General features: G+C 52.3%; 11 protein-coding genes across 11 annotated transcripts; 7 read left to right on the forward strand and 4 right to left on the reverse strand.

Annotated features, from left to right (window-relative positions):
- Positions 1-861: 861 nt before the first annotated feature.
- PV08_02600 (uncharacterized protein) lies at positions 862-3,268 on the forward strand (the record flags this gene model as incomplete). The annotated part of the gene is made up of 3 exons (XM_016376958.1): positions 862-1,880; positions 1,935-2,105; positions 2,161-3,268. 3 exons carry the CDS (start codon positions 862-864, stop codon positions 3,266-3,268), a joined length of 2,298 nt encoding a protein of 765 aa, XP_016238528.1.
- A 768-nt stretch (positions 3,269-4,036) lies between these two features.
- Positions 4,037-5,766, forward strand: PV08_02601 (uncharacterized protein; the record flags this gene model as incomplete). Its single annotated transcript, XM_016376959.1, has 2 exons — positions 4,037-5,277; positions 5,373-5,766. The coding sequence occupies 2 exons, from the start codon at positions 4,037-4,039 to the stop codon at positions 5,764-5,766; spliced, it is 1,635 nt and encodes a 544-aa protein (XP_016238529.1).
- Positions 5,767-6,883: 1,117 nt separating this feature from the next.
- Positions 6,884-7,378, reverse strand: PV08_02602 (uncharacterized protein; the record flags this gene model as incomplete). Its single annotated transcript, XM_016376960.1, has 1 exon — positions 6,884-7,378. One exon carries the CDS (start codon positions 7,376-7,378, stop codon positions 6,884-6,886), a length of 495 nt encoding a protein of 164 aa, XP_016238530.1.
- A 1,784-nt stretch (positions 7,379-9,162) lies between these two features.
- On the reverse strand, positions 9,163-10,023 carry PV08_02603 (uncharacterized protein; the record flags this gene model as incomplete). Its single annotated transcript, XM_016376961.1, has 2 exons — positions 9,163-9,846; positions 9,901-10,023. 2 exons carry the CDS (start codon positions 10,021-10,023, stop codon positions 9,163-9,165), a joined length of 807 nt encoding a protein of 268 aa, XP_016238531.1.
- Positions 10,024-10,998: 975 nt separating this feature from the next.
- PV08_02604 (uncharacterized protein) lies at positions 10,999-12,847 on the reverse strand (the record flags this gene model as incomplete). Its single annotated transcript, XM_016376962.1, has 2 exons — positions 10,999-12,644; positions 12,715-12,847. 2 exons carry the CDS (start codon positions 12,845-12,847, stop codon positions 10,999-11,001), a joined length of 1,779 nt encoding a protein of 592 aa, XP_016238532.1.
- Positions 12,848-14,011: 1,164 nt separating this feature from the next.
- PV08_02605 (uncharacterized protein) lies at positions 14,012-14,887 on the forward strand (the record flags this gene model as incomplete). The annotated part of the gene is made up of 1 exon (XM_016376963.1): positions 14,012-14,887. The coding sequence occupies one exon, from the start codon at positions 14,012-14,014 to the stop codon at positions 14,885-14,887; it is 876 nt and encodes a 291-aa protein (XP_016238533.1).
- A 388-nt stretch (positions 14,888-15,275) lies between these two features.
- On the forward strand, positions 15,276-17,050 carry PV08_02606 (uncharacterized protein; the record flags this gene model as incomplete). The annotated part of the gene is made up of 2 exons (XM_016376964.1): positions 15,276-15,440; positions 15,491-17,050. The coding sequence occupies 2 exons, from the start codon at positions 15,276-15,278 to the stop codon at positions 17,048-17,050; spliced, it is 1,725 nt and encodes a 574-aa protein (XP_016238534.1).
- A 656-nt stretch (positions 17,051-17,706) lies between these two features.
- PV08_02607 (uncharacterized protein) lies at positions 17,707-18,936 on the forward strand (the record flags this gene model as incomplete). The annotated part of the gene is made up of 1 exon (XM_016376965.1): positions 17,707-18,936. One exon carries the CDS (start codon positions 17,707-17,709, stop codon positions 18,934-18,936), a length of 1,230 nt encoding a protein of 409 aa, XP_016238535.1.
- A 358-nt stretch (positions 18,937-19,294) lies between these two features.
- PV08_02608 (uncharacterized protein) lies at positions 19,295-22,597 on the reverse strand (the record flags this gene model as incomplete). The annotated part of the gene is made up of 1 exon (XM_016376966.1): positions 19,295-22,597. One exon carries the CDS (start codon positions 22,595-22,597, stop codon positions 19,295-19,297), a length of 3,303 nt encoding a protein of 1,100 aa, XP_016238536.1.
- Positions 22,598-23,168: 571 nt separating this feature from the next.
- Positions 23,169-24,205, forward strand: PV08_02609 (uncharacterized protein; the record flags this gene model as incomplete). The annotated part of the gene is made up of 2 exons (XM_016376967.1): positions 23,169-23,239; positions 23,290-24,205. The coding sequence occupies 2 exons, from the start codon at positions 23,169-23,171 to the stop codon at positions 24,203-24,205; spliced, it is 987 nt and encodes a 328-aa protein (XP_016238537.1).
- A 625-nt stretch (positions 24,206-24,830) lies between these two features.
- Positions 24,831-27,809, forward strand: PV08_02610 (uncharacterized protein; the record flags this gene model as incomplete). The annotated part of the gene is made up of 1 exon (XM_016376968.1): positions 24,831-27,809. One exon carries the CDS (start codon positions 24,831-24,833, stop codon positions 27,807-27,809), a length of 2,979 nt encoding a protein of 992 aa, XP_016238538.1.
- Between the last annotated feature and the right edge of the window lie 158 nt (positions 27,810-27,967).

Genomic DNA, 27,967 nt, shown 5'->3' on the forward strand with positions numbered 1-27,967 from the left:
TTGAGTACAGACCTGGCCTCGGCCTTCATACGCCACAGGCTACAGCATCTCGCAACAGTTGATCATCCTCCCATGGATCACAGCCGCCCTTCCCCCCTGTTTCGCCTCTCGCTTGGGTCCAGCTCCGTCTGGACGGTCAACTTGGTCACTATTGGGCTCTGATCGCCCGCTCTACCCGCGTCTCAAGCACCCAAGAATCACAAGCTCATATCTAATTTCCACCGGCGCGTCAGGTAGCGACAAGCTAGACTCCACCGCATCTCGCTTTATTCCTATTCCATCCTCGATCCCCCTGAAAGGCTGAAGCTTGGTGGTTGCTTCGCCGCGCTTGACTCGGTTTGGCTTTTAGTCTCTGCTGGGACATGGCTTCACCTCTGCCTCCCCTGCAAATCCCAATCCCACCAACAGACAATTGCTTCATGGATCATGGTGCTGTGGCTGGCTTGCACGTCGTATCCGAAGATTACCTACACGGGTAGTTTCCGGGGACCACACCTCAGACAGGAGCTCCTTCTCTTACAAGACGCGCTCACCGTCGTCTTCTCCCCACTGTGCTAAACTGAGACACAAGTCCACCAGAACACCATTCATTGTTGCGTACTCCATACCATGTCGGCGTCCGAACCCTCTGGTCCTCGTGGCTTTTATCGGTGCTGGTGGCTCCGTCAGGCTGACCACAAGCCTCGCGCTTGAGCAGGAGGATTACGGCTCGAGAGAGCCGGGGTCTAGTATCCCAGCAGGTATTGATATAACCTCTCATCCGCTTTTCATGGTTATGCTTGTCTTTTCTTTCCACGCCCTACTGCCAACCCGGTCACTCTTTTTGTTGCAAGCTTGTTAGCTTGCGTCCATTCGTTCACCATGCGTTCTATTTCTCTTCTCCTTGCTTCTGCCGCTTTCGGCCTTGCAAGAGCAGGCCACAGCGAGGCGGATGTCACCGTCACCGTCACCTCGACCCGAATTCACAGCATCTGCCCTGCAACTACTATAACCACATGTCCCGCGCCTTCGACCGTCCAGGCCGGATCGACTGGGCCAACGACTCTGAAGAGTGCTGAGGTTAGCAGCGCCGAGAACAACTGGGCCTCCCAGTGGGAGTCTCAGAAGACAAACTATGCCGGTCCCTGGAATGACTGGAGTGTAAGTGGGTCAGGCGCTGGTCTGCCAACTTCCGTTCCCTCAACGTCAGGCCCTGCCACAACGACCACCTCTGCCCGAAGCTCATACTCTCCGCCGGGGGGTGGTTACAACACCACCAGCACTACCGGATACCTGAACTCGACCTCGTCCACATCTGTGACCTCCACGACCACAACAAGCAGCTCCACCGGATGCCCAACCTACACGCCTGCCCACAACGCTTCGGACTTCTGCAACAGCGCAGCCGACCGATCCAGGTGGTGCGGCGGCCAGGACATCAGCTCCAACTCTTACACCAATGGCTTCAAAACGGGAAGAACAGTCAGGTACACGTTGGTCATTGACAACACCACCATGAGCTTTGATGGAACCGCGCCCAAGGTTGCTTTGACAGTGAATGGCCAAGTACCAGGCCCTGTAATCGAAGCAAACTGGGGCGATCTGGTTGAAGTAACTGTCATCAACAACCTGCATGACAATGCCACGAGCATCCACTGGCACGGTGTTCGCCAGTTGGGTACCAACGACCAAGATGGTGTCCCCGGTGTCACTGAATGTGCGATTGCAGGATATGGTGGTTCTCGGACTTACACCTGGCTTGCATCCTCCTACGGTACTTCCTGGTACCACAGCCACGCTCTGGCCCAATATGGAGATGGTGTCCGTGGTCCTATCGTGATTCACGGTCCTGCCACAGCAAACTACGATATCGACATGGGTACCGTCATGATTGATGACACGTAAGTAGAGGTTGGAACATTTAGTATGCCGGGAGTGCTGACATCCAAGTATAGTTTCGCCAATGCCGTCGGCACACAAGCTGATCTCATTACTCACTACGGCCCAGGTGGTTCTTTCAACACTCTGTTCAACGGCAAGAACATCAACCCAGTGGGACCTGGCGGCAAAGCTTTCGAATGGACTGTCACACCTTGCCGCAAGCACTTGTTCCGCATAATCAACAGGTCCGTACCTCTTCTCCGAATGGCATGGCTTGAAGTGAAACTAACGTCTCGGCAGCTCTTCTCAGAACATGTATGTGGTTGGCTTTGATGCACACAACTTGACTGTTATTGCTGCCGACTTTGTCCCCATCGTCCCGTACACCACCCCATACCTCAATATCGGCATTGGCCAGCGCTACGATGTTATTGTCGAGATGAACCAACCGATTGGAAGCTATTACGTCCGAGCTGTCATCCAAACTGGATGTCCCTCTGGTGGTGCCAATTCTGGTCTGGGTACGGCAAACGCTATTATCAACTACCAGGGTTCGAACTCAACACCGGTCACCAACACCCCCATCACCAATATCACCGCAGCGGGCTGTACTGATGAGCCCCTTGCATCATTGGTACCTTACGTTGCTCTCCCTGCGGGCGACTCGAGCAAATTCCAATCTTCGGCTCAGACCCTTCCAGCAGGTCAAGTCACTCAGGTACAGACCAGCACAGACGGTCTTGTTTATCAATGGTTCATCAACAACGGCGTCATGAGCGTCAACTACAGCTTGCCCACTTTGGAGAGATTGGACTCTGGAGACAACAGCAGCACTTTCAGCAACCCGGTTGTTCTCAACCAGGCAAACGAATGGGTCTACTTTGTCATCCAAAACCAGTTCTTCGCATCCCACCCGATGCACATTCACGGTCACGACGTCTCAGTCCTCGGCACTGGCACTTCACCTTGGAGCAGTGACCTTACTTCGACCTTGAACTTCAAGAACCCAATGCGCCGAGACACTGTCATGCTCCAAGGCTCTGCAGGACCTGGAAACCCAGCCGGCTATACTGTCATTGGTTTCGAGACCGACAACCCGGGTGCTTGGGTGATGCACTGCCACATTCTGTGGCACGTCGATGATGGACTTGCTTTGCAGTTTATCGAGCGACCTGATGACATTGTCAAGGCTGCTTACACTTCCAAGCAATCCTTCCAGGACGAGTGCGCTGCCTTGAAGAGCTACGAGGCCGCCAACCCGCAGTCGGTCAGGACCGAGGGCGAATCGGGTATGAGAAAACGTACTACTCTGGAACGCCTGGGTGTGTCCAACAATCTGTATGCTGGGTTGAAGAGACACGGTCATAGTCACAAGAGATATGCTGGTCGCCACTTCCACGGCTACTAGAGAGGATGAGCCCAAGAACAAGATCGTAATTCGCATGCAGCACCATCAAAGGAAGCAAATGTATGATAGGAGGAGTACATTGAGGGAGGCATGTGCGCTAGTCTGCTTTATCTTTCGTCAGTTCATGTCCAACTCTTGTCCCAGGTAGACCTGGAGACAGCTTTCAACATTGGGTAATGAGTGTAGTCTCATTGCCATTTACTTCCCGTGCTCGGTCGTATCTTGAAGACTTGTCATTCGCCATCTGTCGATTGTGCTGGGCAATGAACGGTGACACAGGCGTCGATGCCCAAGTTGAGGTTGATCTTCGGTGCTGTAGCTTCGCTCTGGCATTGACCGGCCAGTAATGGGGATTGCTTTGTACTGCTGACAATAAAACCCCACCAAAGTTTGTCTCGCCTCCATTTTGTGGCCAGGGCGAGGCCGGGGTCACTCGGTCTCGAATGTGGAGGCAGTCCAGCCATTCTACTCTTGTACAGCGTCAATCATGGGGAACCCCCGGGGCCAAACTCTCTGACTCCAACAACCCCGACAGCTGTGGAATCCGGGATGAGTACGAGTGCAAGTAGCCTGGGAACGCCACTACAGCAGGCAATGGCATCTCAGTTGGTCGATGTGGAATTCCGTTCCAACTTGTGGGAGATGCAACTCATCAGTATGTGGAGTGACTTGCATTGATTGATATTATTGTTGGTATTTCTTCCCTTCCCATCTGTTTCTTCTGGTCCCATCCTCGTCTTCAGTCTTTACGGCGACGGTAACAGCCAGATGGCCTCACACCAGATCCTCTCAACACTCCATCTAGACAGCGTCCCAACATGGCGTCTTGCCCTTGTGGGCTTTGTGGCCTTGCCCATCCTCTTTGCCCTCGGATTCTATCTCTGGGTCACGCCCAATTCCCTCAAAGATTCACGACGCAAACACCTCCCGCCGGGTCCGCCTGGTCTGCCGTTTCTGGGCAATTACTTTGAACTGTCCAATGCCGAAACGTTTCGGTTCCAGGCCATGAAATGGGCCAAACAATACGGCGATGTCTTTTACACCCGAATGGGCGGCTCAGACTACATCTACCTGTCTTCTCCTACCGCGGTCAAGGAACTCATGGACAAGAAATCGGGCATCTACTCTTCTCGGCCGCCGGCGCCCCTGGCCAGCGACGTGGCCTCGGCTGGGCGTCGCCAACTCTTCATGGCCTACGGCCCACGGTATCGAGTGGTCCGCAAGATCGCGCACGCCCTTCTCAACATCAATGTCTCGACGAGTTACCAGCCCATCCAAGATCTGGAATCGAAACAACTCATGTACGACCTGGTCCACGACCCGGAGCACTTTTACGACCACAACCGACGCTACTCAAACAGCGTCATCATGACCGTCGCGTATGGACACCGGCAAAAGGACTTTGACGGTGCCCTGACCAAGAAAATCTACTCTGTCGTCAACAATCTCCAACTCTTCTCGACACCCGGTGCCTTCTTGGTCGACACGTTCCCGTCCCTTCGATACTTCCCGCAGTGGATGTTCGGCAACTGGCGCAAGTTTGGCGAGAAGTGTTTCAAGCACGACTCGGCCGTGTACCTGGGCCTGTGGGGGGATTTAAAGAAGGAAGTCGACGAGGGCAAGGCCAACCCTTGCTTCGCAAAGGACTTTTACCTCAGTGACCCGAAGAAGGTGGGACTCGACGAACTCCAGGCCGCGTACCAGACCGGCGGTCTCGTCGAGGCCGGTTCTGAAACGACGTCGGCATATTTGAACTCGTTTATCCTCAACATGACCGGCAACCAGCGCGTGATGAGGAAGGCCCAAGAGGAGATTGACCGGGTCGTGGGCTCGGACAGACTGCCTGACTGGGCGGACGAACCCAACTTGCCTTATCTCCGCGCCATCATCAAGGAATTGTTGCGCATGCGCCCGCCCAACAAGTTTGGCATTCAGCACTACACCACGGCCGACGATTGGTATAATGGATTCTTCATCCCCAAGGACACGGTGGTCGTCTTGAATTGGTGGTACGTATTGCAAATATCATCCCGATCCCATCATCTGTGTTCATGTAACGGAATGGGCGATGCTAATTCTAGGTTGTGTTTTGTTTTGTGTGCAGGGCGATCAACTACGACCCAGACCTATGGGACAAGCCTGAAGAATTCATGCCCGAACGGTTCTTGGGCTACGAACTCCCGGCCGCAGCTTACCTGAACATCGCAAACCCGAACGAACGTGACCACTGGTCCTACGGGGCCGGGAGACGGGTCTGTCCCGGGGTCCACGTCGCCGAGAAGTCTCTGTTCCTCAACATCGCCCGGGTGCTGTGGGCGTTCAACATCTCCAAGAAGGTCGGGAAGGACGGGAAGGTCATTGAACCCAATTCGGACATGGTGCCGGGCTGGATGACGATCCCTAAACCTTTTGAATGTGAGATTACGCCAAGGTCGGAGAAGAAGGCCGCTCTGATTGATCAGATCTGGTTGGCCAAGAAGGCGGAACTTGGGGAGTAGTGGTGGTGGTGGTGGTGGTGGTGGTGGTGGTAGCAGTCAGTACCAGTTAGGGTGCTACGAGGATGAAAGAGGGACGGGGAGAGAAGTGTTTTTGATGTGTGCGTATGGATTATGCATCTGTGGGAAACTGGAGGTTAAATCCATATGTACCTGAGGTAGAGAGGGATAGCCAGAATCTTCGGTTGATTCTTTGTACATGACACATCAACAATTGAATAATGCGCATAATGACATTGTTACGAGCATGATTTTGTTTCTGCTTTTTATTTACTTCTAAGACCGACAACTGTTTCGAATGGAAATGGATACAAGGTACAGTATGATTATTGTGTCGAGGCAGTCGACTCTCTTCACGGGTCGGAGAGTACGAGAAGACCGGAGCCATTCATACGGGTAATTATACCCCATTGTTTCCGTAATAGGCAAGTGGAGTGATTTTGCAAATGGGCGATCACGGATCCGTATTGTCGGCATGTCTCTTCTTCCACGTAACGTATTAATGTAGGTAGGTGAGAAGTAGGTTCGTACTGCGGTAGGAAAGATCTCGACAAAGTCCAGAACTCACTGCTAAACCGTTCTCACACCCACGTCCACCCTGTCCCCGCCCCTGTTCGTTCATCGGGATTCCCAATTACCACGAGGCCTCGGCGCAGTTCACGACGGCAGCCACGAAGAAACCACATGCACGTGGCGCGAAGATCTTACAGCTGTATAGTATAGTACACACGACTGCTTCCCAAGTCCCTTTGACTGAATCCAATTCCTTGTGCGTCTTATCGTACAAAAACTTGAAGATCTGTGATCGAGCCTGGTGAATCGTCGTTACTCAGGTAAGGTAGGTAGGTAGGTAGTTAGGATAGTATCAAACAGTTCCATTTGTTTTGTTTGGTCTCTTCCTCATCGTTCCCCCTCCCCCCTCCCCCCTCCGCCGCGCCATCCTCTTCTCATTCTGATTCCGAGTCCGAGTCTGATTCCAGGTTTGTTTGAGTCTGAGTCTTGAGTCTAAGAGTCCAAGATCTGAGTCCTGACCAGTGACAATCAAGAACAATCAAGTAATACCTCAGAGTCCACGCGACAAGCCACTCGGAGTGAGAAATCCGAAAAAAAATTACATAAATCACTCCCTCATCGCCAGCCTCGCAGCCTTCAACTCGTCCCCCTTCTCTGACCCGATCCGTCGTCTTTCGGCCCCGTGTCCCTCCTCCCGAGTGTGAGGGCTCGACAGGTTCGAAGCATTCTCCGCCGTCCTGATCCTCGACTGCGCGAGATGTGATCCCTCACCGATGCCGCCTCCGCCTCCACTCCTACTTCTCGGCCGTCCGGAGTGTGCGTGGAGTTTCGTGCGCGTGGCACTGGCGGTGGACCCGGACCACCCCCCGTCGTCGTCGTCGCCCCCCCGCTCTCGCTCCCACTCTCCTGCCGTCTCCATCTCGGCGCGTCCTCTCTGGGCTATTTCGCGATCTCTCTCTTCCCCCTCGCGGCTGTGCAGGAGCTTGTCCAGCGCCTCCATCGCCGTCCCGCGGACGACGTCCCCGGCGCCGTGGATCCGGTGCATGCCCGAGTCGATCGAACCGATCACTTGGTCGGCGGCGTGGTGGATTTTGTCGGTCATTTTTGACACCGATAAAGGGAAGAGAAGAGAAGAGAGATGGAGTCTACGTCGTCGTGAATGGTACAGATTCGGGGCCGGGTGAAGGGGCAAGTTGCTCTGTCGAGGGAGGGAAGGGGAGTCGAGACAGACAGGGACAAGACAGGTCAGGTGAGGTCAGGTCAGGTCAGGTCAGGGCAGGGTACGGTTGGGCAACGCAATGGGTTCCAGATAGATGTAGAAGTTCGTGACGATCCGAGCACACTCGAGTAGATATTTGACACAACGTCGGTATTCGACATGGGCAGATCTGCCGCTATCTATCAATACCAGGGTAGAGAGAGTAGTGGTATGGATGACTTTTACTCCCTCGAGGGGAATGTGTGTGCGTGCGTATCCGAGCATGAGGTTAAAGCACTGCGGGTGATGTTGCGCTCAGGTGAGCATGACATGATAGCCGGAGTCTTCCGACCGTTGGACTTGTGATTGCCATTCGCAGCCTAAGAGTCCAATGAAGACCTAAATCATTAGGGAGAATTGATCGGTTGTAGGTGACGACGCTCGTTCGAGAAAAAAAAATCAAGCCCCCAACGAAGAATTTCCGAGGGTGAATCGAGTGCTCTCTCACTGACTGATCATCAAAAGTGTACGAGAAACTCAAAAGGGGGTTTAGTTGGAAACGATAGGTATTTAAGGACTACGGCAAGGCTGTCTGACTAGTTGACCTGGTTCGAGATCAGCCTGCTACTGTACCAGTATTGGCCCGGTAGGCCCGAACGCCAACAATTAAGTCATAACATCTCTACACGGGCTACGAGCGCGGTTCTGGTGACGTTGAGGTGTTTTTTAGTTTGTCTTTTTTTAAAGACCGGCTTCGTTTCTTTGTCACGCAAATAGGTATTTGACGCATAAAATTGGAAAGGAATGCGTTACTGGAGGAACTAACACAACCTGCTGTGGGAACGGCGATGGCTAACCCCAGCTCTGGTTCTCTGCACGACGATCCCATGTTCCCTGGAAGTATTGCACTGTACAGTATGCCGACCCCACAGAGAGAGGCCACTTCCCAGCCGATCATTGCCGGCACGACCCATGCACGCAACCAAAGCGAACGCCGGCTCGATGTTCGGGGTGACAAGTAAAGTTGCTGTACTGGGTGATCCATGCTGTGCCCCGAGGACCCTGATCACCGGCCCCACGGGAACGGCTACGACTACACTCGACTTTTCGAAATTGCCTCACCCTTCTTACGTGGACATGGACATGTACCGCTACTTGCCGGCCGAGGCACTCAAAGATCTGCATAGCTCTCGCTACTGCGGCCGCCGGCCACAGGTGCCTCTTGCAAAAGAGTGCCTCACAACGAGTCTGTCTGGTTGAAGAAATGTCCACTGATATCTTCCAATTATCAAGTATTACGTATAATGATGAATAGAAATTTGAGCTTTTGTTCTTACTGCCTTCCTTCCCACGCTTGACCACCGAGGGGGCCGCCGGGAATAACAGTGCTGCTAAGCCAAAACTTGGTACTATTGAGCATACAAGATTTCCACAAGTCCAAAACCATCCACGTTCTGGTCGTAGAACTGACCGTCAAAAGTGACAAATCCTTCGTATGCCGTGGTAAAGGCTGTTTTCCCGGCTATTTCCTGGTCGCCTGTAAAGCTGGAAACTCTGAGAACCCCAAAGTCCCCAACGGTAATCGTCCAATCCTGTGCATACAAGGTCGCCGTTGCGTTGGAGTACCAACTGCGCGTGTAGTCTGGGGTGAATGTGATGGGGGCCACGTTCTGCGAGCCGTCCGACGTTCAAATTGTAGCGAACCGGAGGCGTTGATAAGGCTGAGCATTGTCGACGGCCCAGACGCTGAGCCTGTACCCTGTGTGGGGGATGTGCAGCTCGAACCACGTCCAATTTCCAGTAGATGGGATCCCGTTGTTCCACTGTCGATCGTACCAGGTAAACGAGTTAGCTGGGTCAATAGTCACCGAGCTCCCGTCGACAAGCAGTGCGCCTTCCGTGTAGCAATTCGGGAGACCCCATTCATAGCTTACTCCGGTACCAAATGTGAACAGACCAACGGCAGCGTCTACCAGCGCTGGAGACGTGGCATTGTAGGTGATGTCGAATGTAACTTTGTCATGGTTACTGTATGTGCGCATCTGCGACACGTTGTCTTCAGTAAGACCTTGGAATCCATTGCCATCGACGGTGACTTTGAGTTGAGAGCCAGCCGCGAGGGCACTCTCATTGGTGGAGACGATGAAAGAACTGTAGTCCTCGGGACGACTGAGCGGGAGAACAGAGGCACGGTAGAACGTTTCGTTGTTGGCACCGTTGAAGATGAGAGCGTGCGAGACGGCCAGGTACTGCTGGCCGTTTGTCCCAGTAATGGAGGAGCTTGTCCAATATGAACTGCCTGCGGGATCACCATCCACAGTGTTGGAGAACTGCGAGTCGCTGAAATTGAAGAGGATTGGAAGGCCAGAATCCTGAATTGACAAGTTAGCAGATAGAAGGGCCATAGAAGTAGACTAGTAACACACATTCCAATAGGACGTGGCCAGCTCAGGCTTGAAATAATAGCCGTTTTGACGCCTTTCGTTCTGGACCGCGACGGCGTAGACTGCCGCGACCAGACAACAGAGAGTGAGGGCCGTACGAGCCATCATGTCGAGTTAGTTTGGCCAAGTTTATTGGGACGAAACTGAGTGGTGAAGAGAATAACTCTTGAATCTGCGACAGACGACATTGTTATTAAGTATTCGTTTCCGTTAAGTTTCCCCGGTAGATCCAAGAGTCGCTTTCTTTTGGATGTTGGTTTCATTTCGATACGAGTGATTTAACTAGTGGGGTCGGCCATGCTATATAGTGCTCCACACTGGCAAGTGGAGCCTTATATTTTTACCTTTGTCATGATGCCTGCCACTGTATCTCAGTATACAGTGGCACACTTGTCTTTACGCCGGTCCCACGGCGCCCGGAGATTTTGCTTGTGGGGTCGGCTCCCGGGATCGCCTGTTCAAGAGTTAAAACTTGGCTAGGACCCTGAAGCCAATATGCCTTTTATCCGTTGAGGCGCGGGTCGGAGTTTAACATTGTCCTGCCTGTGCCTGACAATCTTGAGCATCGAGTTAAACGGGCCGAGGGAGACCTTGCTGAGACGAGGGTGTTGTTTGAAGGCTGGAATGAGAGGTCAATTCACCATTGATTTTGTCGTGTAAGTTTCCGAAGTTTCTCATCACTTCCAGGCTTTCCAAGATGTTGACTCTGGTCAAATCTGTCGAGGAATGGAAGCTCTGCCACCATGAGGAGTGGTCGTCTTGGCCCAAAGCTCGTATTCCATCATAGTTCCCAACGCCGGATGATACGATTAAAGGGTGTACACGTCTTATACTAAACGAAATTGCCTGTGCCAGCATCCCAGGCTGCTGGTGCGGATTCGCTCCCGGGTATGGGCCAGCCTGAAGCTTGCCACGATGCTGCACTTGCAGCGCTACCGTCTTTGTCAGCGCTTCTCGACAGGCATTGTGCACATCCAACTTACACAATGTCTTCTAAACTGACACGAGTGTCTTCATGATCTGATGGCCAATGGAACAAGATGCTTGCGTTCTCTGGATACGCTGTTGAATCTGCTTGCGTCACTGACGGTTCGCATGTGGATGTCGCGGACAGGACTGGGTCTGGAAAGAATATTGCATAACGTTTGGCCAATGACTTAGCCTTGCACAGAATGTTGCTGCGGCAAGACAACACAGCAACCAGCTCTGTCTCTTTGTTAGAATACGTCCATAGGGAGCTAGCTCGGGTACAATCTCACCCAGTAGCTCTGAACCTATCCCCCAAACAGAGGCTATCTGCTTCAGTACCGAATATGGCATGCTTCTAATTCGTTCCGAATCTTCCGGCGGACTCAGCAAATCGCGTGGCGAAAGGACCCAAATCGGGAGCAACAAGCATGCAACGAAGGGGTGGCTCAAGACGATGTAGTCGGGGTGCCAGGAGCGCAGAATACGAGAGCATTCCCGCGCATAGCTAGATGCTCGAAAAACGGCCATCCTCTCGGCATTGGCAAGACTGATGCGAGCCGAAGCTAGCATCAAATGCGTGGAAATAATCCAGTTACACCTTGAAAAGCTTTCCGAGTCGAAAACCAGTGGACAAGCCTCTAAGCTGAAGCGTTGCGAAAATGCGAAGGCAAAACAGAGTATTGAGTCGATCAATTCCTCTTGTTCCTCTTGGCAACTAACCTGGCGCGAATACATGTCATGTGAAGCCGCCATTAAGTAGTTGGCCGTGAGGAACCACGCTCGCTCGTCTTGATTCGGGCAGTCTGGTAGGCCCTTCCAGGCTTGCGCTGGATTTGGGTGCAAGACTACCGACTGAACAGGCATGTCCGCAAACCACATCTCATCGCTGACCGGGAGACATACCGTCATCCTTTGATTATTTATTGCGGTAGGTCGCTTTGACAAGGTTGATCCAAAGGTGTCCAGCTCCCACACCAGCCAGAATGCCCGCCTGCGCTCCTCCAATTGGGTCCACTCCAATTTGTCCTCGCCGATATTCTGACAGCCATCTATGCTGCACAGATCAAGATCATACGCAAGACGGGCGCAGACTCCTGTGAGAATCCAGGCTCGATAGTCAGGGCCTGACGTCAATAAGTAGTTCGCAAGCAGAATGCATCCTTGGAGGTGGAGGAGGCATGGCTCCTCTAGCTCGACTCGTAGCTTGGCATGATGCTGCATCGCTTTTCTGGCAAATACTTGGCCACGGGCAGATGGCGCCAGGCCCTTGAAATACGGATTGGGAGAGAAACGCGCGGCAAGAGCAAACATACTTTGGAGCAGCAACGCTTCTGGGATGGAATACCCAGTCGATCGAAACCGGTGGAGGGTATCGGCGCTGCAGTTATACTGAGCGTAGAATCTTGGCCGATGCAGCAATGGTAGCCAGGCCTGAATCTTGTCAAAATAGATACTGATCAACTCAATCGCCAATTGTTCGCTGACCCCAAGGTCGCACGCGTCCGCGTCTCGACCGGCGGGAGTGCCAACGTGGAAGTCATTAGCAACGACATGAGGCGAGCTCCCGTAGAGGTCTTTACTTTGGAAGTGCCGGTCATGGCTGGCTGGTAGGGAATCCGTTAAAGTCCAGTCGCGCGCATTGGCGGCATCATCCAAGCTACGATCCACAATCTTTATTCTCGAAGACGACAATGATGATGATTGGCTGGGGGGAACCGTCTGGTTGATGCAAGATTGTCCGAGGCTGAAGAAACGGTCTGGATGATATAATTAGCCGTCTGCTGGTAGAGATGCAAACGTAGACTGCACTGCACTACGCTGTCTCACCGTTTTGTTGTTCTACCTGACGTTCACATCCTGATTTGGCAACCGGGCGTCGGGGCGCTGGTGTCTTCCTTGTTGCTGGAAAGACACAATGATACCCGATTCTTTGGCAGAGTCCACAAACCGGCAAGCCCATGTCGCCTAGTGATTTCGTTAGAATAGGTTTGCAGCCAGTTTACAGGTACAGCACATACACCTCATCTTCTTTCTATAGCGACGGATGGAGGAAGATCTTGTTAGCGAGGGTTTATTTAGAGACCTCGTCTGGGAACTCGCACCTTCTACATTCGAAGCATGCTCTAGTTCCTTTATGTGGCGTTTGGATTCGGTCTGCCTTGGCTCCTACAGGTCGTCGCTGTGAACCGGTGCCGGAATCCTCGGACCAAGCGGACGATTCCATGCCTTCAATTATAAAGCATTGACGCCGCAGGAAAAGCTAGTACAGAGAGCGCGGGCGGTTTCCGAAGGAACTTCAGTGAGTATCTGCGCCGGTAAAGCTCCTGTGATGAGATTGAGAATGAACAGTAGCTTTGATAGACGGGGAGGTGACACGGAGTCGGGTGTTGCCCATGACGCTCCCGCCTGGTAAAGGGGTTATTATGCACACATCCGGGAAACCTTCCTGATCAGAACAATTTTCACTCACGCCGCCCGTAAGGCGCGCCTATTAGCTCTCTTATAATTTAGGCGATCTAACTGACCTCAAAACTTATAACTAAACACCTATAAATGCCCCTGAATTTTAGGTATCACCACCTAAATTTTAGGCGCTGCCACCTAAATATTAAGGAGCATTAAAAATTCGTCAGCGAAGGTAGTCTTCTTTTTGATTCATCCCCTTTGGCTATTAGAATATAAGACTGTCTCTCTCTTAATTCTTTGATTACAGTGGGCGACGAGAACGCTAAGTGATTTGAAAGCGTCACCCAAGCCTAACCTACTGTACTTGTAAGCAAGGCTGAGATGGTAGGCCACAAAGCAGAGGCTCAGTGGTGCAACACTCGAATCCGCAACCAAAGCAAAATCCACGTTGAATACCGTACTGCTCAACCAATCCGCGGGTAGTGAGCCCGGGAAGATGGTCATCGATATGTCTGCTGGGGCAACATTTTCAAACACTAGCAGGGGTCTGAAGGACTCCATTTGGCTCTTTCGTGTCTGCCTGGTAAGGTGTGCATCCACTTTCAAAGACCACCACCGCTCGTATACGAGGACGGAATACGTGGTTCAGATATAAATAGATGAGTGCAGAGTTGGTTCTGGGAAGGAGAAACAACTCTCGACGAGACAAGCCCAAAACATGGACAAATACAAGCAGACATTCGCAACGCTCATCAACTCTCCTGTCAATGAAGATATACCCGGTCCGATTCTCGACAGGTCCCTCTCTTCTACACCCTTCGTACCTTTGAAAGGCGCATTCAACACTCGAGACATTGGCATTAAGCCATACCTTCAGCCGGGCTTGATCTACCGGTCTGGCTCACTCGCTGGCCTGGGCGATGAAGGAAAAGACCATCTCACAGCTACGCTAGGCGTCCAGACCGTATTTGACTTTCGGTCTGCAGGCGAGCGTAATGCATTTCCATTTCCCAGCATTGAGGGCGTTCAGATCTTGTCGCTCCCATCTGACTCGCCGGCTGCGGCCAACTTGGAGATATCAGACTTTGTGAGCCTTGAAAGCGACACGAATTATTGGGAGGGCGGATGTCGCGGTTGGAGCAAAGAATACCAACGAATTCTTACTCTCTACAAGCAACCCTTTCGAAAGGTCCTGGAGCATCTGCTGAACAACCCAGGAGTGCCTATTCTCTTCAACTGTACAGCAGGGAGAGACCGCACTGGCGTGCTGGCGGCCTTACTACTCTCCCTGGCAGGCGTGCCAGACGAGCACATTGCCTTTGAATATGCTCTCTCTCGAGTAGGTGTTGAAGTTCAGAAAAACTTCCTGGCTGCACTGGTCAAAAAATGGAAGCCAGAGTGGACAGAAGACACTCCCGGAATTGAGCAGTTCAGCAATACCAGGGCTGAGTATATGGAAAGATTCCTCCAGGATATTCGGAATGTTTATCATGGTGAAGAGGGAGGCGACTGGGGGGAGATCTACGCATTACACGGGCTTGGCTTCACCATGGATGAAGTGCAGAAGATTCGCAACAACATCAAGGGCCAATGAAAGCTGTGAGACAGGGAACACCAGGGCGCTATCACGGAACTCGAGGGGCCACCATTAATAAGCGTGCATCGCGCGACGCCTCGAGGACGGCACGAAGATGTAAATTAAGAGATATCCCATTATATCATCCGCCGTTAGTCAGATATTATGCAAACGCTATTGAGCACCATGAGATCCTCCCAACCCTCTTTCTCCTTACGGTAGTTGCTGTTGCCGAACAGAATGTGGCTAATCAAGGACTTGTCCTCGGAAGTCCACCAGACGCGCTTTGGACCAGGGTATGGTTCCAAGCCGATCGATGGCTGTTTTCCTGCGGCACCCCCTCTGTTAAGTACAAAGACGGCAGCTATGCTCGCCGGGATTTCCTTCTCGACCATTGTCGGGAACAATGACGGGAACCTCATCTGACGGCTTGGTCATCATCCTATCAAGTGGACGAAGTGAAGGAGGCACACCTGGGGAAGCGAAGTCGGTCATAAACTCGCATATCGCAAAGCTCACTCATGAGAGACGACGACAACAGAGAAGAAAGGAAGCGTTGGCAGAGTCCCAAGTAAGTACTCGGCATAACTAATCAGCGACCAATATTGAACGGCAGCGCAGGAACAAGAGCAGAGGTGGCTTTCACATCAGAGATCTTCGTCTCACGATGCCACACAAAATTTTACGCCAGCTCCGTACTTGAAGACTTCGCACCCCGCCAACAAGCTCGACCGCTGCGGCCCCGATGGGCAGATCGGCTTCCTCAGAGCTGAAACTGTTGCGGACAATGAAGACTCGGATCGGAAGTACCTGGAAAAGTCCAAGGCAGCAGGCAGACTTCAGGCATGGTATGGCCGGAAACCGTCGCCTAGGACCGTGCTGGGCAAGGGGAACTCAGACCCTTTCGACTCTTTCGCCGTTACCATTGATCCCTGGGCTAACCGCTTCATGGACTTTGGGAAGACTCATCTCATCCCTGCACTTTATCAGACTGGTAACCGTGGCTGGGCTCCATCCTCTCCCGCCGCGCGCAATTGGCATGCTGGAATCAAAGATCTCTCGGACCGTTGCGCCGCCTTTGGTCTCATGTCCTACTATGCCACAGCTCTCACCATCATCTCCAGTGACGCTGAGGCGGCAAAGAAAGCTCTGGTACTCAAGACCAAGGCTGTCGAACTTCTGCGACACCAGCTGGTCGTGAACGATGCGTTGGGCCCAGGCGCCGAAGCTAATCTTCAAGGCCTCATTTTCCGTCTGTTCCGTGCAGAGGTGTTGGGGCGGAATCCCAAGGCTGCCCTTCTGCACGGGATAATGCTTCGTCGCAGCCTCGAACGCCAACGCAACACAGGGACATTGGATCTAGGTGCCTTGTCCGTGTCTATCTACCATGACAACTTTCGGTCCACTGCATCTATGGAGCGTCCAATTTTTGACTACGAAGATTTCGTCCCTGCAGTCTTCGCAGCCGTATGGAAAAGACTACCTCTGGTTCTCCCAAAAGAGGCTGAGGAAGACCTTGGTGAGCCTGATCCTTCGATCACCGACCCCAGGTTGCGTCTCACCGTCAAAGAAATGCGGCCGTTCTTCCTAATGTACTCTTTGATGGCCACCAAGAGGAAGACCAACGCGTCTGCGACGGATTGGTTTTGGTTTTTGTCACGATCCGAAACATTCCAAGGCCAACTTATGAACCGGTACTTCTGGCTGCTCAACGATGCGACCGAGGATACTCAACACCCTGCAGTAGTACATCTCCAAGCCTGTATCTGTCTTGCGGTTCTCTTCACGATCCGGTCTCCAGTGAACAATCCTCGAGTCACAGGCATACCTCTGTATGACTCCGCCGCTACGATCCTGCAACGTATTGCGGAAGGGCTGCTCATTGTCGAGGATTGCGTCCGATCTACCTCCTCGACAGCCCTTTCTTCCATCCCTAGTATCAACAACTCTTTGCTATGGATTTACTACGTTGGATCAATGGCAGAAATGCGATGCCAGAGTTTACGTACTCCTGTGGGATTCTATGGAAATCGACTGTCAGCAAAGATCGTGGAGATGGAGATTGACGGCTGGGAGAGCTTGGTCTCAATTTTCAAAGCCTTCCTCTTCTCAGAGGTGTACTGTGTTCCATACAACCCAGAACAATGGTTCGCGGCGATGAAGGCGCACGGTCACCGTTGAAGAGGAATGCAGAGACAAACAAAGGCCTGCGGGCCTATTTTCAAGACACGCAAATCCCGTCTGTCTCTAAGTTACCCTTCTAGACATTTCAAAGCCACTGCAATATCTTGCGTCGTTATGGACCCGTTTCCCAACCATGTATCACTTCATCATCAACGGAAAGACAACATCTGCATGACCAGTATCAACCTTGGGCCAGTTTCAGGGTATCGCTTCGGATGTCTAATCTAGGAACGTCGCCGTGACCTACTTCATTGTTTAGATGTGTCTGGCCACCGGGGTCAAACAAAGACTCAAAACTGCGCATCCGAATTAGAAACAAAAACAAACTCTACAACTGCCCTGCCCACAGTCAAAGAGAAAAGAATCATGGTCCTATTCTCGAAATGGGCAACTGCTTTGTGTTCATTGCCCTATACAGATCCAGGCCCATCCAACGAACACCTTCATAATCCCACTGTTCGGACTTTTGTTTCCGAAGCCTTCATGAAGATTCCCTTTCGCGCAGCAAACCATAGGTAATTTGCCAACAACACCCCAACTTTGACCAGCAATACCACCTCACTCTGTGTTGTGAGATTCTCGTAAGCAAGAAGCAAGCGAGGGAGCGCAAAGCAAATACAGCTATGATACCCACGACACCAACATCGCCCACTATGCCTCTGCCATCGCCTCTCTCACCTCGTTCAGCTGCCGTCGAGCCAGGGTCAGCTGCCCCATCGCCTGTGGTGGCGCTCTTCTCTTCATCTTCACACAACGACTCCGTAACAAGCAACTTCGCTTTGACCAGTCCAACCTGGGCCCCCGCAAATCACTCCCTCTGCCGCCGCAACAGCCTCGCCACACCAGTCACATCTCCTCAACAAGCTTCGTTCTTGGTGCGCACGCCTGAGCAAGCATACTTCCAGAGACCTCCCATGAGTTCAAACTCATGCGCAGATGGTCGCCAGAGTCGCCTTTCCTTACGCAGCAGCGCTGGCATTGACCGTGTCCTCGCTCTCCCTCTGCGCATCGATACAAGCTTCTACGATCCCCCCTCACAGGACGAAGACGTGCCGCCTTCAACAGCCTTGTTTCGTAGTGAGAAGATGGACTGGACACCGGACTCGCTGTCATCGCCGCCGTCACGGTCGCCACGGTTATCTCACACCGACAACCATACCCGTAGCCGCAGCCGCAGCCGGAGCTTGAGCACTAAGGCCATCGGTAGCGGAAGATCACAGCCTCTCTCTTCCACATCTCCACGCTCACCTATCCGCAAACGCCAACAGCGGTCGGCACGTCCTCACTTGTCCTCCCTCGTCCTCCCACCGCCACCACGGTACCACGTCATCGTATCAGATCACGCGCTATCGCCCGACTCTCTCCGCGCAAGGATCCAGTACGTGCAAAGTGTCCAACACCTGCGCGCCCCGCTTGTGCCACTGATCTCCGTGAGCACCGGCCTTCCACACCCCTCGTTCCCCACGAATCTACTGCAATACCACCTCCTCACGCACGACCAGCTGGACAGTCTCGCGAGATGGTACCACCAAGTCACTCCCGCCGTGGACGAGACGTTCATGTACCCTGGTTGGATCCCCGCATGGACGTCTCTCGACGAGGAGGACGGAAGTGGAGCGTCGGTTCGGAACAACGTCGTGCTAGACAACGTAGCGGGCGAAGGTGAAGGTGTGCGCGAGGGGGGAGTGGATCTCGAAACCAAGAGGCGTCGATTCGGGAGGTTCATCGGCTTAAGGGGCTGCGAGAGTCCAGTGCCTAGTGGTCCCGAGGACGAGACGCCCAGTGAGTTGGCGAGACGCATGGAGCGCGAGTGGAGGCGCGCTTTGGAAAAGGCAGAGGACGATGAGAGGATGTGGGAGAAGAGTTGGAGGGGAAGGTGGTAGATACCTAGGTAGGTTTGTCCTGCACACTTTTTACTCGCTCCCTCCTTTTCTGCCAGTCTGCACTGTCATGTTGCCATACGTGCTCTTTGTGATTGTAAGGTTGCGTTACGAACAGTCAGACGATGGACGTGTTTGGTTTGGATTAGACGGGCGTCAAGTCACTTTGGTCGTGATAGATGAAAACATGAAATGAACTCGTTGCTACGTTACGTACATCAGTTGTCGATACCTCTCCAACCAACCTGGTCTCTTATAAGTTGTTGATGTCAAGAGGTCGCCAAACAACGCTTATGTAGGTAGGTAGGGAGGGGGGTACTTCGCATCATTACTCCGTGCCTACCACGATATGGACTGGAAACTATACGATGATCAGATTCGTGATCCTGACGCCCTGTGTCTCAACATGGTACCGTCTCTTGACACCGACGCCCACTGTTTTCGTAGCCAAAGCGTCATATACGTTCTTGCCACCGCCGACCATAACCATGGGTATCGGGTTATGTCGTGGCAACCCAGCAGGTGTGCGCTGCGGCTGATCGAGGTGCGGTCTGACCAGTTGATGCTCTTCGTCGTCGAAACCGCCGCCGCCGCCTCCACCGCCAACTGGGTCCTCGTCCTCGGAAACTCGGTCACTGCCGTAGGAGACGACAATGACGAGCTGGAGAGAATGCGCCGAGGGCGTAAAGGTAGGAATGTTGGCGAGTTTGGCACTGAAGTTGCACCCCCCGCGTTTGACCACGAGGACCTGATGCGTCTTTACGACGTGGGCTGGTAATTTATGGTTGCACAGATCGTCGGTTGCGTAGACCGTGGTCCACGACAGCGGAGGCGATTGCGAGCCAGCGGCCGTCATGCTCATGACTTCAGGCCAGTCCGGCAACGGCGCAGCGCCGGGACCCGTGGGCGTGACTGCTGCGAGGTGATAACGTGGCGTGTTTTCAGATGATGAAGAAGCCGCTTGCTGCTGTGACGTTGAGGTGGAGCGGATCGAAAGAGGAGTGGTAAACGGCCACGACGGCTGAGGCTGGTGGTCTTTGAGGAGGTTTGAGATTTGCGAGACGATGGCGTTCCAGGCCGCTCGCATTGCGCTGTCGGATTCCGCAGATTGCCTTTCGAGGTCACGAAGACTAAGGAAGTATGTTTCATCGGTTGTATTGACCTGCATGTCTTCCGGCTCGATGGGACCGGAGAGCTCGATCACAATATCCAGCATGACTGCATCTCGAATGCGTGTAAAGTTAGGATCGGTGTTACTCAAGCTTTCTTTTCCGGTGTCGCGAGCCAGAAACACTTTCTCATCTTTGCCCAGAGGGAGATTATTGATTGTTTGAATGCGAAACGCCTCAACTATGCCGGTACCCAGTAGAATGGGGACATCTCGCACCATCCCGAGACGGAGCCCTCCAATGTAATTGATCAGGATTCCTTCTTTGACGCGCTGGAGCGGCGGCGTAGGTTGACCTAGATTTGTGATTGCGGGAAATGATATGTCAAGTGTAGGCTTTGTCGGGATAAGAGAACTGGTGGCGTTGAAGGGTACTAAGTCCGTTGGCAGTGTCCACGGGTAGTAGGTGTAATTGGACGGAGAGCTGATGTCTGAGAGCGTGATACTTGGATGATCAGCAGCGTACTCTCCAAGCACCGACTCTACATTATCTCTCGTCGGCATCAGATGTAATCTGGCAAGGTTGGCAGCATGGTACACGTCCCCTCTTGCAGCTATATTGGAGATGCTGAAGGGCAGTGGCGGTGGACTGACAGGACAGGTAGCCTCCTCTTGAGGGACGGGGTTCCAGAGCTTGCCTTGGTGATGACCATTATCTACACTGCGAGGAATCAGTAGCGGATGACCCTCTGTCGTGAACACGAAGGGTTCGTCTAGGTGGTTGAGGGGATGAGAGGGGTCGAAAAGGAGAAACAGATACTTGGCGGTTTCGCCCAAGAAGAAGCTCTCCATTCTATCCGTCTGTTCGCCCGTCAAGACATTCTGAATGCTGGCCCAGCCGCACTTGGTCCAGCAACGACGCTTGATGTCCCGAAGAACCATTTCTCCGACGTGGAAGTACCATGGATCTTCAGTGGCACGGTACAGGTAGTACGTCGACTCGATAAACTCGGGCCGGCCAACCCACCAGCCCAATCCGCCCTCGATACCTCCAGTGACCAGACTCCAGCGCTCCGGGAGAGCAGAGAACCTGTCCCAGAGCGCAGTCTGAAGAAGATGCGTTTCGACAGCCTCTTCCACGTGGCCTGCCATTGTCAACAACCCAGGATAGAAGGCGCTGAGTGCGTCGATCCAGAACCCTCTGGCAGCACCTGTGATCAAGTCGGCCTGAACATAGTGGGGATGCTGGTAATTAGGGCCTCTGTAGAGGTGCCGTCGAATTGCAGCCTGAGCAGCGTTCCAAGCCTCGAGAAAGGCTTGCGACGTATCCTCTTCTAGTGGTAGAGCCTCAAACAGTACACGTGGATCTTCGGCCTCCATCGGTGTTACATAATCGGGATGCGCATCTCGAGAAAGCAGTACATAGGATTTGTAGGCATACTCAAAGAAGCTGTCAATGCCCGCACCAATGCCGGTCCAGGTACCGATCCAGTGTCCTGTTTCAGCATCGATACCACTTCCGATCAGGTCAAGGCCACTTCGTCGATTCCAAATAGCCCAGAAAGCTCGCTTCGCAAGCTCTTCAAAGCGGCTGTCTCCAGTCAAGCGACTCAGAACAGTGAACTCAAGGACGAGACTTCCAGCACCGGCACTACACGTTTCGGTGATCTCTGGCGCACTCTGACGAGGACCACTTTGTTCACTTTCTGTACCGACATTGAGAGGAGAGTTTGTATAGAACGGGATGCCGGTGCGAAGATTGACGCGAGGATACGGTATTCCAGTTGACGACCAAAATGCAGGGATCAAACGGTTTCCCAGGTCGTACGCCAGTCTAAGCAGTTGACCATCATACTTGAAGCCGTTCTCCCATAATATGACACGAGTATGATTGCTGGTGAAGCTTTTTGGCGACTTTTGTGCAATGACAGTCTCCTTTGTTACCGGAGAGTATCCACGTATAGGCAAGTCTCCCGTGGCGAACAAGTGGGCACTCAACAGGCCACCTAGTCCTCGTATCGCAGTCTCAAAGACCTGAACTTTGCTATCCAAGTCAAACCCTCGAGCTCTTAGACCTTGGCCGGCCTCGGTATCAGTGCCATCGCCGTATTGCTCGACCAGACTCCGGACACCGTCCTGGAACAAGTGTAAGGCTTTATTATATTTCGGCGAGGAGGGACTAGAAGCCAGGATAGCAAGTGTTGATAAGCTATCTATGAGCGTCAAAGAGTAGTTCCCTAAAGGGTCGTTGACTTCGATGTGAGCCGGATTCTCGCGGTCGCGCGTCAGGGGTTTGCAGGAAATAGGTCGCAGTTCGTCTTCAGGAAACGCATGGGCCATATAATTTTCGTATCCATGATAAAAAAGATCTTCAACTTCCTTCTTCAACGCTTTGATCTGGCCTGGCGTCTGTGCCTCGACTCTCACAATGGATGTGAGACTGATGACGAGAACCACCAACGACACAAACTTCAGCCATTTTGTCAGGCGCCACGATCCCGATATTGAAGACAAAGATGCTGCTGGAGGCGTCACATTATGCTGGCCTATGTGCATGGCACATTCAGGAGTTGTAGGGCCTATTATGGCGCCCCGAACGATCGCATGCGGCAGGCAAGGACTGTGGCCGATGCTGGCTGGATAATGTGGTGACTGATATCTGGCACTTAAGTTGCTCGCAGAGACAATGCGGCGCTTTTGCAATGCAGTCCGATGATAGGGAGCAGTGATTGGCTGCAACTCCGGGACATTTAAGCGGCAAGATTTATCTATCTGTTTAGTTACATTAACGAACTTCCCACCTCCTGCTTTTCGGCGATCACGGCGAATTTTTGAGTTTACATCCGCGCAAAGGAGCAGTCGGAGTACTCGGAGTGAGATGTTGGACTTTAGATGGACAAACCCCTCTATATCCGTTCTATTACAAACCTCGCGGGATATGGCGGAAAATCGGTAGCTTTTCAGGTAAGAATCACCGAGGTAAATTCCGAACAGCAGAGTGAGTCAGTGGCTCTACCTTCTTTAAATCTCCCACTCGGCCTTAGGACGGGGATGCTTTGATTACTCTCACGCACAAATATCATTCAAACCCACAACCTTCGACTGCTGAAATAGCTGAACAAGGACAATGAGGGTCTTACTAACTGGAGGAAGCGGATTTGTGGCAACACATGTGCTTCAGAAACTCCTCGAGCGTGGGTAAGTGGGAGTGGGAATATTTTGTCATTCAGACAACTAAACTAGAGAAGTCACCAGGTGGTCACAACTGTCCGGTCTGACGAGAAAGGGCGATTTCTTCTAGACCTGTTCAAAGGGAAACCCGTCGCCTATACGATCGTCAAGGATATCGCGGCTGAAGGCGCATTCGACAAGGCTGTTAGGTCAGAACCACCCTTTGAAGCCATCATTCACACCGCTTCACCCTTTCACTACAATGTGCAAGACAACAAACGGGACATGATAGACCCGGCGGTGAATGGTACTACTGGTATTCTCAAAGCCATTGTCAAGTACGCTCCATCTGTCCAGCATGTGGTGATCACATCATCATTTGCGGCCATTGCGAACCCAAAAGCTCCACCAAAGGTATACACCGAGGAGATCTGGAACGACATGACGATGGAAGAAGCACTTACAACCATCAATCCGCAAGCAGCTTACCGTGCAAGCAAAACGTTCGCTGAAAAGGCTGCATGGGAGTTTGTTAAGACCCAAAAGCCAAATTTTGGGCTGACCGTGTTGAATCCGCCCATGATCTATGGACCTGTGATTCACGAGGTGGCTTCTCTAGACGCACTGAATACTTCGAGCAAACGGATTTTGGATCTGATGTTGGGTAATCCGCGACATGGACCAGTTGGTTCTCCGATTTACGTCGACGTCCGCGACCTCGCTTTGGCACATGTCCTCTCGATCGAGAAACCCGAAGCCTCAGGACAGCGGATATTCATGGCTGCAGGAATGGGGTTGGAGAGAGAGATGGGCGATATCATCAAACGATCTTTCCCACAACTCGCAAAGAATGTCCGCGACGACCTTGTCGGAGATATGCCACCTTATAGCATCAATAATAGCAAGGCCAAGGAGATACTAGGGATATCTTACCGTAGTTTGGACGAGACGGTGGTCGATACTGTCAAATCACTCCAGGCATTGGGAGCTTGACTTCAGAAGCACCCGGGCACAAGTCGTGACTAATGAAATAGAATCAAGTAATCTATTGCGCAAGAATGAGTTATGGACGTCGTCCTGTGTGACCTCGGTTGTGGGAGTCGGATTCTGTCACAGTCTAGCCATACTAGAGGTACTCCGGGTTGGGCGGGCGTTTTAATAGTTGCCATCGGAACCCCCCCGATATTACCTTAGGTGGTTGCAATGCGATTCCAAGAGCACGAAAAGACGAGTATGATACGAAGTAGAAGGATGGTGTCTTGAATGACGAAGGCCATGTACAAGTAGTGTCCGTCATTCTTCTCGTTTAGCAAACGTGTTCATTTTGTGGCAAGCGAGAATTTCCTGTCAGACAGTGGGTTTTCATGACTCAAGATCGGTCTCAGCCTCTCCCCTAGTGACATAATTCGTTGACTCGCGTCGACTGGACAAGTTGTCAAGAATCCTGAGAAGCAATGAAATAGTTAGATGTGGCCATCTGTACCATTCTGACGGAATCAGAACACGTCTCGCTCGTTCTTTGTATTGCCCTTCTGGTCAGAGATGCCCTTGCAGGTCAAGTAAATCTCTCGCCTCCCACAGAAGTCTCGAGTCTACACATCAAGCATCTTCACACAAAATGGCTCCTCCAGGGCGGCGGAAGTCTTACCTGACCGTTCTTTTCCCTTTCCTCCTTCTACTTCTCCTCTCAAGCAGTGCGCATGCTGCTTCGGCCGTCTTGGGCATAGACCTCGGGACGGAATATTTCAAAGCGGCCATTGCAAAACCAGGCAGTCCAATTGACATCGTTCTCTCGAAAGACTCAAAGAGGAGGGAAGCAGCCACACTTGCATTCAAACCAATACGAGGACAAACAAACGACAAAGATGTCTTTCCCGAGAGACTGTACGGCGGGGATGCCGTCGCATTGTCTGCCAGGTTTCCCACGGATGTCTACCCTAATTTGAAGACTTTATTGGGGGTTGAAGCATCGTCGGCTGCAGTCAAGGCTTATTCCGCGAGATATCCTGGCTTGGACATCGAGAAGATATCAAGATCTGGAGATGCTGGTACCGTGGGTTTCAAGAGTCATAGCTTCGGCAAGAGAAATGAGGTTTTCATGGTCGAGGAATTACTTGCGATGGAGTTGAAGAATATCCGGAGCAATGCAGAGGCAATGGTAGCCAAAGGCACCCATGTTACTGATGTGGTCATCACCTATCCTGCCTTCTACACTGCAGAGGAGAAGCGAGCTATAGAATTAGCAGCCGATCTTGCAGGATTGAGAGTCTTAGGTTTGATCAGTGACGGACTTGCAGTCGGATTGAACTACGCAACCCATCGCACATTCGAAAGTGTGTCGGATGGAGGGAAGCCAGAACACCATCTCGTCTACGATATGGGCGCAGGTTCAACGACTGCAACGGTTCTCAAGTTCCAATCCAGGACCATTAAGGGACCTACGAAGCGTAACCAGACGTTCCAGGAAGTAATTGTGCTGGGAACCGGGTACGATACAACGCTGGGCGGGGACTCTATGAACGATGTCATCGTCGAAGACATTGTCAGTCGTTTTTTGGAAAGTCCGGGAGCACAGAGATTGAACCTCAAAGAAGACCAGTTGCGCAAACACGGAAAGTCAATGGCTAGGATCTGGAAAGAGTCCGAACGAATGCGGCAGCTCTTGAGCGCGAACGCAGCATCTTCGGCCACTTTCGAAGGACTCTACGACGACGAAATCACCTTCAAGTATAGTCTGACCAGAGAGCAGTTTGAAGATCTCACAGCAAGCCATGCAGCTCGAGTCGCATCTCCGCTGGCGGTAGCTCTAGAATCAGCAGAACTCACGCTCGATGATGTCGACTCAGTGATCTTACATGGCGGTGCTGTTAGAACCCCCTTTGTTCAAAAGCAGCTCGAGAAAGCCGCTGGTGGGGCTGGAAAGCTAAAGGCAAATGTAAATGCCGATGAGGCTGCAGTCATGGGGGCAGGCTTCAAAGCAGCTTCCTTGAGCTCGGCTTTCAGAGTCAAGGACATTCGCGACACCGATATCGCAGGAAGCACTTTCACTTTGAAGTGGTCTTCCGACGAGAAGGAAAGATCGCAAAAGCTTTTCACGCCTTCATCTCAGGTTGGTGCTGAGAAGCAGGTTCCACTCAAGGCAATCGAAGACATTAAGCTGAGTTTCACCCAAACAGCGCTGAGCAAGGAGCTTCCCATTCTTGATGTCGAAGCAACCAACTTGACCAAGTCGGTGGTAACATTGAAAGACAAGCATGGCTGTGGGTCCGCAAATATCAGCACAGTTTTCGCAATTCGACTTAGCTCTCTAGACGGACTGCCCGAGGTAGTGTCTGGCTTGGTCAGCTGTGAGGCGAATAACAGTAAGTCGGGGAGTGTAATGGACAACGTCAAGGGACTCTTCGGATTCGGATCGAAGACAGATGAAGACCAAAAGGTGCTCGAGGACGACGCTGGAAGTGACGATGGCTCCACCAAGGTCACTCCATTGCCAGTTTCAGACTCGACGAGTTCAGGGAGTACCGTGTCCGAAGCCTCGTCCACGAAGGCAGGCTCATCGCCACCTTCCTCTTCATCCACTGCCAAGTCAGCCAAATCTACACCCTCGGTAGTATCAATCCCTCTCGCCTTGAAGTCGACCGTCGTAGGTCTCAACGCACCGCCAACACAGGCCTTATCCAAGTCCCGACAGCGGTTGACACAATTTGATACCTCGGATCGAAATGCAATCCTTCGTGCCGAAGCCTTGAACACTCTCGAAGCATTCACCTATAGGGCGCGGGATTACCTTGAGGATGAGTCTTTCATTCAGGCATCAAGCGCATCGACTCGGAAAGCACTGGAGAAACAGCTCGCCGCTATTTCCGACTGGCTGTACGGTGACGGTGCAGACGCCAAAGCCCAGGACTTCAAGGATAGGTTGAAGCAGCTTCACAGTCTGGTCGATCCTGTATTGAAGCGTCAAGACGAAGCACTCAAGCGGCCAGACGCCATCAAGGCACTGGAAGACGGTCTCGAGAACATGAGTGGTATGATCAAGATGGTCGAAGGCAATATTAAAAATGCACTGGAACAGGCGGCATCAAGTGCTAGCACGACTGTATCATCGGTTGCGTCCAGCGCCACTGCCAGCTCTACAACTCCAGCGGGAGACGGTGATGATCTCGAGGACGACCCTTACAGTACTTCGTCGGCCGCCGAAGCAGCCGAAACAAAAGAGGCACCCGCCATTAAACCTTACGAATACACAAAAGAAGATCTGTCATCACTGACAACAAAGTATGATACGGTCAAAGCGTGGCTGGCTGAGAAGACGAAACTTCAAGATAAGTTAGGCCTGACAGAAGATCCAGCTATCTTGGTGTCCGAGTTGGAGACACGCAGGCAAGAAGTCCAGAAGGCGGTGTCGGACGTCATCATGAAAGCTGTCAAGTTCCAGGACATTCCCCGAAAGCCTAAAGGCAACAAGAAGGGAAAGACGAAAACGAAGAAGAGCAAGTCTTCTGGCGAGAGTGTAAGCCAGACTGGTAGCAGCTCGTCATCTGCGTCTGGTGCCTCGTCCACAGGGACGTCAAAGAGTGTAAGAGATGAACTCTAGACGAATAGTTTATAGCATAAGTCTGAATCATTTGACCGATCGAAGAAAATATGGCCATTAGCCTCAATCCTTGGACATGTTTCCTGCAGCCGCATGAGTACAAGAAGCGGCGGCCTAGCGGCGATGGAAACTTCCAGCGCCACAGTTAAGCCACGAGG

The sequence above is a fragment of the Exophiala spinifera genome (assembly GCF_000836115.1).
Source record: "Exophiala spinifera strain CBS 89968 unplaced genomic scaffold supercont1.2, whole genome shotgun sequence".
NCBI classification, from domain to species: Eukaryota; Fungi; Ascomycota; class Eurotiomycetes; order Chaetothyriales; family Herpotrichiellaceae; genus Exophiala; species Exophiala spinifera.